Raw genomic sequence first — 11,639 nt, forward strand, 5'->3', positions numbered from 1 at the left:
CTTGTTCCTGGGGAAGTAGCATCTAAATGTAGCTATAATCTTCGCAACTCTGATGATATCTCACTTCCTTTCTCGCGATTAAAATTTTCCCATGATTCTTATTTTTCATCCACAATTAGAATGTGGAATGAACTTCCAGTTGAAGTGAGAAAAAGCGAGTCATTGAATTCTTTTATATCGAATATTGTTATAAAACATAAAACTGCTCCTCAATACTTTGATTCTGGACCGAGAATCACTAACATCATCCTTACAAAACTACGTTACACCTGTAGTCAGTTGAATTATGATCTATTCCGTGCTGGTTTAGAGATAACCCAAGTTGTTCTTGTGGAAATGTTTGTGAAAATTCTTATCATTACTTATTTGACTGTCAATTATATACAGTACAGAGAACTATCATGATGACTAATTTACGCAGTATTACAAATGTGGATATAACCTATGAGTTACTATTACATGGCAATGCAGATCTGACTGTTCACATAAATCAAAACATATTTAAAATTGTTCAAACATATATTTGTCATTCAAAACGATTTTCTTAAATGTTGCAATTGTTCCTCTTTTTCCCATATTTCTGCTCTGTTCTTCTCTGTCCATCTTGTAGAATGAATGTAAATAATACTATGTAAATACTACGGAGAGGGTGTTCTAAGTTGTATAACTTGTACCCAATCCTTTTCTCATGAATAAAATATGTTTAAAACAAAAACAAACAATTGTTATCGTCACAATAGGGCTGAAATATTGCCGATGAGACGATAAATTTTAACTCACTCACTCACTCACTCGTATAAATCACTATAAATTCTGAAGACACCAAGTGTTCGTGATAACACGAGCGTATCCTGCCGCATCGGTAGCACCCATCTGTAACACATGCAAAGGCAAGTTAATTGTCTAGTTTAGTTGAACCTAACGGGCAATCACATTGTCACCGCTATATCGTCTACAAATACGTGTAGAATTTAGAACCCCTACAATTGTCATTCTGACTATATTTTTATAGTTTCTAGTTTACTTACACATTGATGGTGGCGGTTGGCCTGTTCACGGACCTTTTACTAATGGTTACCGAGAATGGACTTCTGATTCCTCCCATGTAAGGGTTTGAATATGTTGTTGACTTAGATTATACGAGAAATAAAATCCCAATCTAAAACACAACTAGTTTTATGTAGTTCCTACAGTTGAAAAGTATAAGTTGTATGCTCATCTCGAGGGATGACACTGCTACAAAAAAGGCATTCATCAGACCGTATTACCCGAGGGAGTTTACAACGTATTATCTTACCGCTATGTTAAATGTACAAAATATCATTTTGTTTTATTTTGAAGATCGATAAGCTCTCTAACGACAATATGACTGTTTTGTTAAATCAGTGAAACATATTCTGACAGGCTTAAAACTGGTATAAACATGGTTAAATGTGTTTAAATTGAGCGTATTCAAAGTATATTACCCATCAAAAGTTTAGACTCACAAGTGTAAATGTAGCCACTTACTTCAGTCAACTATTCTGATCTAGATTTTGCAAAATATTCCATACTGTTTGAAGGTACTGTTTACACATGAACTGATGTATTGTAAATAAATTCGTAACTTTAAAAAGATTATTGTCATGAGTTCACTAAATGATGAAACTCAGTGAAAATTGTCGAATTTTTAACAAAACTTCACACCAAAACGCAGCTGTTCATATGCACGATATTTTCACATGCTTTTCAGCAATTTGATGCATGATCCTCGTGCAATTCATATGCATAAGGTTTACGGTTGGTTGCCCCAAGTTAGTGGAGAAATTCATCTTCTATGTTACCATATATACATACAGTGAGTGCTTTAAGTGAGTCTAAACTTTTGATGGGTAGTATATATAATAGTTTAAATAAAGCAGTGAAAGTCAGTAAAACGACATACATAGTGAAGTATAAAACAGCTAATCGAACGGTTTTGAACTCTGTGCACTGCATGCGTCATATTATGACGTCATACGATTGTCACCGATACAGCTTCTAGGCGGAAGGTTTGGCGGTTACCGTGGCAGTGGGTAATAGTTTGTACACGACACAGAGTGTCCACGTCCGGAGAATACCCCCACAAGGAGTAAATTCTAATATTTCCAGTTGTCACCCTACTGGGAAAAGTGAAACGGAAACGTGTTAAAGCGTAATTGACCAATGAAATTAAAGTATTTTGCACGAAGGTAAGATAAATGCTTTCCATGTTTATTTATAGAAGAAAAAAAAGAAAAAATTTATTAGTGTGTCACACACTTCATAAAAGTGTCCGGCCAACATTGACCTACGATACTGTAAAATATAATAAAAGGTAAAAGATACATAAAATACAGTACGACCCAGTGAGATGATATTAAGTGTCTATATATATTTGGTTCCCTTATATGTCGTTCTCTCATTGAAAATAAGATATGACTCATGTTACATGTTATGTAAGTCTCATCGTCTTGGTAGTTTTCAAAGCCAAACCAGTCAAGATCAAGATCAAGATGGTTTATTGTACATAAGACCCCTGGCCCGTATTCATAGTATTATAATGACAGGCAAAGCATGGACATTGTTAAAAGTTGAAAGCATCATAAAATTGTGAAATTAGTTGACAGGAGAAACCAGTCTAATTCGCCAGCTCACACGTTTAATTTGTTACGAGTTAGTGAGTGAGTGATTATGGTTTTACGCCGCGTTTAGCAATATTCCAGCAATATCGAGGCGGAGGACACCAGAAATGGGTTTTACATATTGTACCCATGTAGGGAATCGAACCCGGGCCTTCGGCGTGACGGGCGAACGCTTTAACCGCTGGGCTACCCAACCTCCTTTAATTTGTTACGAACACGTGGTCAATCAACATTAGCCTTAAAAGTACCTTGATGGTATCAGGTGACCGTTAATAACATCTCTACGGTAGCCTCAACATTTCCTGTGTTGTCTCCTGTGTTTGTCAATATTGAATATACCCCAACCGTGACAAGCTGTGGCATTACATCGACTTCATGCACAAGTAGTAAGAGGCCCACAAGTAACACATCTGATTTCCTTTATCGTATACCGATCAGGGAAACGTGCTGGTACATTAAAGGAATTATGACGAATGACCCTTTGCTGGAAGACGTACATCGTGGCATGCACATGTATGCAAATCCTATCACAATCGCTGGTGAAGATTGAAATCGACCAGTGTTTATGTAGCATGGTATGTGCTATAAGGGTGTAAGCATAAAACATTTCAATCTACAAAATGTTCTATATATGGAGAAACATAGGTAAAGTGGCATCCTGAAGCATCATTTGCACCCTTCACTAATTATAGTAATTCCGTGGACGAATTATGATAATATGCGAACTGCTTCACGACAGCAACGAATACACATGTTCAGCTGAAACGGTTTGGGGAGGATGGATGACGTGTAACAATGAGTGCAAGTGAATTGTGAAATAAAGTCGCCCACAGATATAGAAACTATGAAAACCATATATGAGCATTACTAATTACATCTGAAACTATTATAGCATGGCGATATTCAATCATTCTGATCATGACTGTTAGTTAGTGGTGGTCCGATTAATTGAAATAATCGAAGGTTGGTCGCAGTAACTAAACGACCAAGCAATCGATCATGTTTTCTCATAATCGAACACAAACAATTCTAGAACACTTGTTTTCATTAAAAGTATTTTTCACTAGGTTCATTTTGTCTGTTACATTTCATAAGCACTACAAGCTCGTTCCAAGTCATGATTGAATTTATTTTAAAGACTCTAAGAAATTTATGTTCCTCCATACTAGTGATGCTTTAAAGATGTGAAATTTTGCCAAAAAAGGCCCCAAGGAACTACATGTTTTTTCCTTATTTTTGTGTGCATTAACACATTTCATAAATGACGCTAACCAATTATGATTGATCGGTTGTAATGAACCAATCATCAATTATGAGATTTTGAGATTCCCAACACTACTGTTAGTACTGTTAAAAGATGTAATACGTTTTGACTTTTGATTGTTTCCAAAGAACTGTAAAAACGCAATAACTTCAAATATAGAATTTATATATACAAGTGCGAACAGCTAGATTGGTTTGTTTTATACCTTCAGCACGGAAATTCCTTAGTGAGCCTTTCATCATTATCTCATTTACATTTCTTAGCGATTCATTTCTACCAGACAATTTTTCAGGACATTTGTGCCCCATCATGCATTGAGACCCCACCACGTACGCGTTTGTTCCGATTGTTCAGTTTTTTACACCTCAAAGGTTGGCGGAACGACAAGCCCATCACTGTCACTATCAACGGTTTGTGCCAGACAGAAACTTGCATCAGATATGAGCACAAACAACAATTCGTAGTTGACATATAATTATGGTTTATGGTACCCTATTTCATTCTGTGGTGAAAGCCAACGATATTGTTATGGTCCATTTTGGTTTTGATGTCCAAAGCATTAAGTCATTACTATATTTAATATATCGGTTTAAACAATGTGTAAAACTCAGGTTGGCGTAATGTAAGTACTAGATGTACAGACAACTGACAACCAGCGGATCGTCTGTCAACAGAAGATCAACAGAATTTCGGGTCCACAGTCGGCACTGTCAACAGACTTCTCATCGCCCCTGTACCCCTGTTTGACGAACTGTCATATCTTCCTCATGAACTCTAGTGACTCTTTTTATATGTAGCGCTTTGCGCATGCTCTGGATGGACTATGGCGCACACGAAATATCCATTTATTATTATTGTACCACTGTCTCATAAATCGATATTGCCGTTAATAATATTGATAACTTTTAACAAATGTCCCCCTCTGAGAAACACAAGCTACAATCTCGTGGGTTTCCATATGTGCTTAACGCTTTAGGGGCTGCATCGTTTGGACATCCTCAGACATGACTTGACATCCGAAATGACATCCGAGTTCAAACTCAGTTACACTTAGTATCTTTACACAACCATATATCAGTCAAAGAAACAGGTAAATCATAAGGAAGTTAAAATCAGTGGAAGTGTTCCTTTTCGTGTAGAAAATATCCACTTCAGGAACTTTCAGATCAAACGTAATATATATATACATGTTGTGAAATCAACAAGACTGATCTTAGTTTTATCTGCACATACCTGACCTATGCTCAACTTGAAGAGAGGAAAAGCAGGATATTTTCGTCTTCTACGACATTTTATGTTTACTTCTTTCAGTGAATCAGGTGAATAGTGAGTAAATGTGGATACCTTGGTTGGCCGGCGTTCTTTTCCTTTACAGCTCATGGCCAGTCACAACCTACTCTAAACCTTGAATGTGTGAACAGAAAGTAAGTACGAAATGCAGATAATGGAAAGATTTTATTGAGACTCGCCAGTACCTTTTCAGCGGGTGCCAAACGTTGGCACAAACAAAAAAATTTAAGCGACATGATGCTTGGATACAGCCTCAGACGTTTTAATTAATACTTGGGAAGCACCCAGATTGGCTACTTGGAACATAACCCTTCTGTCACTCTTGGTAATGCTGAAGTCCGCAGTTTTAGGAAGTCTCCTAAGAGTTTATTACTGTCTTTTACTGGACAGCGCTTCCCAGTAGAAGTCACATTTCACCGTTTGGACAACGTGTCATGAGGGATGAGCCTTCAGATGATGATCCGGAATGCTCTGATCACACGGACCCTCTTTGTTTTAACCATGTAGTGTAATCAATAATCATTTGTGCACTCGATTTTCATTCTATACAACCCAAGCTACATGTGAGGCGCCAGAAAGTTAACAGCAACACTAACATCTCATCCCATCGGGTACCCATTGACTCTTGGATGAATAGAAGCATGTAACGACAATGGTCACCAGGATAAGATACGATGACATTCACATCACACAACCGATCATATGCATGAATGAGTGAGTGAGTGAGTGTACGCCGCACTCAGCAATAATCCAGCTATATGGCCGCGGTCTGTAAATAATCGGGTCTGTACCAGACAATCCAGTGACCAATCCTGTTTGTCGCATCTTACGACAAGCATGAGTTACTGAAGATCACTTCTAGCCCGGACGTTTACGGGTTCCTATGAATGAGGTATTTCGTTGCAACAAAACACAGAAAGGAGCAACAGGTCATTATTTGACAAGACAAATGAACTCCTAAATGACGCCTTCTTCCAGAAAATATAATATTCAAGCTCCCAGTACTGAGATTAAAAATGCAAACGCAGTAAAAAATAGTTCTGAACTACACGTCAGTTTTTTCTTGACAAATACTGACACGTTTTCATGATGAAGTGGCAGTTCATGTTTAAACATCACCATTAATGTCTATTTTCAATGAATAATAATTTTCACTTACTACATTATGGACATGACAATGCACACGTATGAACTGGTTTCCTGTGAATGCCAACCATATACTTCGACAGTAAGTCATGCAATTAGCGTAAATATGTACAATTGGGGACCGACACTTGTTATTCCTGGAGCCGTGGATTTTAAAGAAAATATTCAAGTGTTTTAGGCATTGCTTGAAAGACATACCTATCTCTCAGTCTTCCCAAAGACGTTACATTGTTGCAATGCGGTTTCATATAAAATCTGCAGCCACACCTTTCCGAACGTCAAGTTGAATTTAGCATTATTAGTGAATTTACCAGCTACATGTAGTTGATGTTTGTTTGCTTGGTGTTAAACTCCGCCCTCAGCAATATTCCAGCTATATGGTGGCGGTCTGTAAATAATCGAGTCTTAACCAGACAATCCAGTGATCCACATCCTGGTAATCGATCTACGCAGTAGGGATACGATGACATGAGTCAAGCATGTCAGTGAACCTGACCTGTCGCTACATCATCAATCCGTGAAGATCCGGGTTATATTTGGTCTTCAGCAACCCATAGTTGTCGTAAGAGGCGACTAACGGGAACGGGTGGTCAGGTTCACTGACTTGGTGGACATATTTCATCGTATCCCAGTTGCGTAGATTGATGCTCATGTAAGATTGACCGCCCTCATGCTGGTAATTTTTAACCGACTATAACGGTAAACTGAATTATGTCTGACACGTAAAAGTCATCTAACGTTAGCATCTTCATGAACTGCAACGCTTATTGTCCAGACCGCTCAAGCCAATGGTTATCTATAGCGCCAGATCGACCAAATCCGAAACTAAATCTCCTTTCATTAATGGCTGACAACACTTACCCAATGTGATTATAATGTTTCCTAGCTCCTGACACAACCAATTTCTCCATGTCATTTGAATTCCTCAGACATTTGTGCCCAAGCACGCTCCGGGCCTCCTCTATGTCACTTATCGTCTGCTCTTATCTTCTCCTTGCTGCTCTGTGGAAAACCGGAAGTAACCACGACGCCATTTTCTCTATTCAAGTGGGACTGTGTGATATATGATTTTACTTGTAAGATATATACTCTGTGATTGGAACGGAACATACAACCACTTTTTCTTGGACAATTTTATCAATGTATTTCGGTTATAACTGAATATTGGTCATTAACACTACCTGGCAAATATGAACACCGGGACCACAAAATAACATGTGTTTGGATTCGCATCAGTATTGTGTGTAGTGTAAGTTTGACACTTTAGTAAATATGTCAGAGATTTTACTTCCCAATATCAGCAGGTATGCTGTCCGGTCATTTAATTTTAGTGTACGTTCTTACCCATGGGGATCCGGATTAGAATTTACCTTCATTGACCCATGCTTGTCGCAAGAGGCGACTAGCAGGATCGTGTGGTCAGGCTCGCTGACTTGGTTGACACATGTGATGGTATCCCAATTGCATAGATCGATGTTCATGATGATGATCACTGGATTTTCTGATCCAGACTCGATTATATACAGACCGCGGCCATATAGCTGAGTGCAGCGTAAAACTAAAATAAAATAAAACAAACCGAACCCACAACTGTAGGTTTTTGGCGTTCCCACAGCGCACCATGGCTTCTTAGACGACTGGGCCATATGTTCTGGTTGCTTTGATTGTAAAATATAATCAACCTTACTGAACAATGTAATAAATTGTCATATGTATTTTGATGCAAGATAATAGCTGTTGACATATCAATCCATGACAAAAGGTGTGTCGGTGTGCAAGATTCAACACATTTATTTGCAATGTGTCAGAGAAGTAATTTGAATATTACATGTATATTCACAACATAAGTTCATGTGCAGGGACTGTCAGGACAGGAACATTCATGTCTCTTAACGATGAAGCATTCATTATTGGAAGATAACCAATATATTGATACACATTCTTACAGTTTGAATCAACAATTTGTACAAAATCATCCTTTGCTTGCAGTCTCCATTTTTCGGCTGCTTGGGTCGAATTGCTTTTCGAAATACAAAGAGGACAATCTTCATCGTTGCCGCCAGTTGTGATATTATATATATGTTTTCTGACATTTTGCGTTAGGGGCAAGCCAACAAAATTGTACAAGTCCTCTGTCAAGGGTATAGGTTTGTGTGCTATGTCTTCGTATCTAACAAAGGTTACTTGGTTTGGATGTGTCTTCTTTAACTTGGCATAGCTTTGGATATCTTTCAACATAATTCCACAAAACGTCTTGGAATAAGAGTCTATTGCGCTCGGTGCAAATTCCCCATAGCGCATCTGGGACGACAGAACAGCACGTGGGTCCCGAACAAGATAAATAAGCTTCAGATTAGGATCCTTGTCGATGAATGGCTCAGCTTGATGGATTGTGAGGTTAATCGTCTTGATAAAGTTTACCTTTGCTCTAGAACAAGCATCTGTCAATATGGGTAAACAGTTTTCGATGCCTGCTACACCAATCTGCTCCACTGTACAAAGTTTGTAGGCTTTTGTTGTTATACTGTCGTGCCAATGTTCCTGGATTAAGGTCAAAATGTCAAGATTTTTAAATTGACATCTCAGGAGTTTATCCAAAGTATCTATCTTGACATCTGTGAGAAACTTCTCCAAATCATCAAAATATATTCTGCAAGTAAATTTATAAAAAAGTGAAAATTAGACATTACTTTATGATACTTCGAAAATAGTCCACATCTCTGCATGATAATTATATAATTATGAAATAGTTATATCATGTATACAAATTAAGCATCAACGTTCACGAGAAACGCTTGATACTGTTTCCTAGTTATATAACAGAAAACAATAAGGTCAATTTTCGGGGAACTGTATGTGATAATTATGTACCCAACAGTTGCAATATAAACGCATCCGTGGTATATACCCGATTACATAATTATAATGACAATGTATCGAAGGTATTCATTTGAATATTATATTCCTGACAAATCTCACTTGATCCCATCTGAATATATAATGTAACTGGTATAGTTGAAACATACGGTGGGGCGGTGGTTAAAGCGTCAAAGCTGGAGACCCGGGTTCGATTCCACACATGGGTATAATGTGTGAAGCCAGTTTCCAGAGTCCTCCGTCGTGATATTGCTGGAATATTGCTAAAAGAGCGCAAAACCTTACTCACTCACTCACTGAAACGTATGAAAGTCATATGTTAACTGAAACGTCTAGTTTACAGTGTTGGCTTTAACGCCGATATGAACAGCATTTCAGTAAAATTACTACGTGTCAGGGGCGATGGGGTAGCCTATTGGTTAAAGCGTTCGCTCGTCGCGACGAACGGGTTCGATTCCCGACATGGGTACAATGTGTGAAGCCCTTTTCCGGTGTCCCCAACCGTGATATTGCTGGAATATTGCTAGAAGCGGCGCCTTAAACCTCACTCACTCACCCACTCACCCACCCACTACGTGTCAGTTTATTGTTGGGGGTAAACCTGAAGTAGTGCATGTGTGAAATGTAGACCACCATTACACGACTTCTTACCTCTTGTACTTGTGCAGATAAGGTATAATCTTCGGCCTGTAATACCATGTCGTATGAAAAGGTTCAAACATAAAAAACACATCCGGGTGAGTCTGGAAGAGTTCAGAGGTGAAGGTCGACCCACTGCGCATATATGTCAAGAGAATTAATCGGGTTTCAGTGTGTATTGATGCCTCCTTTTTCTGTGGAGCAGCTGTTGTCTTGTCACCTGTCGTATAGAAATTGAGATGTGTCCAGGCTGGTATATTCTAAACATTGGTGTCTTTTGTTGTAAATGTCTTTCACTGACAGAACGTATAGACATTGAAATCTAAATACATCGCCCTCTTCTTTGACGCCATAGGTTATAATATGTTGTTGAAAAATGTGGTGGGTACTATTTACCTATCTCACTGAAATAGGTATATATTTTTTGGTTTTTATAAGTACTGGTTTCTTTGTTTAACGCCTCACTCAGCAATGTTCAAGTTCTATGATGGCGGTCACGTATGTGTGGATGTGTGTGTGTGTGTATGTGTGTGCGTGTGCGCGCAAGCGTGCGTGTATTGACGGCTACAAGCCCGTTCCATGTAAAACATTTAGAATCCATTGTACGATTCTATCGTTATCATGCTTTTATGAATCACCATAACAACCGATATAAAACCATATGTTGTCACCTGTGTTACCTGCGTGCCGTTTATCAGTTTATACACACCACTGTTTTAGGAAACACAAATGGGAGTCAGTCCAAGGAACGACAAAATATGTTCCTCTCAGAAGATTTCACTTAAAGAAGATAACTCAGCTCAACTCAAAGTTCAAACACCACTGTAATATCTATATACATTAACGTCGAATAACCATGTTTCGTTTGTTTTTAACTCGATATTTTACGTCCGGAATCCCTAGGTTGCCATCAGCGTTTTACACAGAATACCAGTCTGAGAGAGCCTATGAGCAAATAAAAGCATACACCGTAGTTGAATTTGTCTTTTATTTGTTTATTGTTTATCTTAGCAATAGCCCAGCTAAATGACGACGGGCTGTAAATAATCTCGCCTGGACCAGGATGCTCCAGTCATTGGCATTAGGAGCATTGCTGGAGGATACAAAGACAAGTATCAACCAAGCAAGTCAGGAAGGCTGACCACTCAATCCCTTTAATCGCCTCTTACGACATGCATGGGCTGCTGAAGACCAGTTCTAACCCGGACCTTCGTGGGTTTCAGCGGTTAGAGCTTGGCTTAGTGTGAAACATACAAAACAAATGAGCAATCGATGTGGATGCATCTGATAAACGTGTTTTGGATCGTGTTTCGGAATTTCAGCAGCTGTTCTCAGTCCTGCTTGTGAGCTTAAACTTTCATGATGCTTGTGACCAATCCATTTTTCACAGGTATATTTTCCTTCCCACATTTATTAACCTAAAGCTGATTTTGCCCACCGTTTGTCAATTATGTACATATTAATGTGTCTTACCTTGAATGAAATCATCCCGTCCGTTGTTGGTATTTATAGCATAGTGCAAGCTCCTGATCAGAAGAAACAACAAACTGTAAGTTATTGATAAACCGGTAGTGATCACATGTTTTGTTTAAGAAACAATCATGTTCACTGAAGGGAAGCAAAGAGGGAAACAAGGTTCCACGTCATGCTCAAGTATGCACAAAAAGCACAACCACGTACCCTTAAGCAACAGGCACCAGCGTCGTTTTAGAAAATGCACACGAGATCGGTCATACACGTAGCAGTTTTGCCAACAACCACTGTTGTTATTCGTAATAACC

At 38.6% G+C, this 11,639-nt stretch overlaps 1 protein-coding gene across 1 annotated transcript; it reads right to left on the reverse strand.

Moving 5' to 3' along the window:
* Positions 1-8,117: 8,117 nt before the first annotated feature.
* LOC124256467 (carbohydrate sulfotransferase 1-like) lies at positions 8,118-11,399 on the reverse strand. The gene is made up of 3 exons (XM_046690456.1): positions 11,332-11,399; positions 9,871-10,078; positions 8,118-8,992 (listed from the first exon to the last, which is right to left on the reverse strand). The coding sequence occupies exons 2-3, from the start codon at positions 9,999-10,001 to the stop codon at positions 8,179-8,181; spliced, it is 945 nt and encodes a 314-aa protein (XP_046546412.1). The 5' UTR covers positions 10,002-10,078; positions 11,332-11,399; the 3' UTR covers positions 8,118-8,178.
* Positions 11,400-11,639: the final 240 nt, after the last annotated feature.

The sequence above is a fragment of the Haliotis rubra genome, unplaced genomic scaffold (assembly GCF_003918875.1).
Source record: "Haliotis rubra isolate DU_JTF1 unplaced genomic scaffold, ASM391887v1 Scf629, whole genome shotgun sequence".
In the NCBI taxonomy this organism is placed as follows: Eukaryota; Metazoa; Mollusca; class Gastropoda; order Lepetellida; family Haliotidae; genus Haliotis; species Haliotis rubra.

Excerpts from the sequence above, each read along its gene's own strand:
- LOC124256467 (XM_046690456.1), bottom strand. The coding sequence starts at position 10,001 with ATGCGCAGTGGGTCGACCTTCACCTCTGAACTCTTCCAGACTCACCCG. Across the intron at positions 8,993-9,870 it reads TATCTGCACAAGTACAAGAG|AATATATTTTGATGATTTGG; the intron begins GTAAGAAGTCGT and ends ATTTACTTGCAG.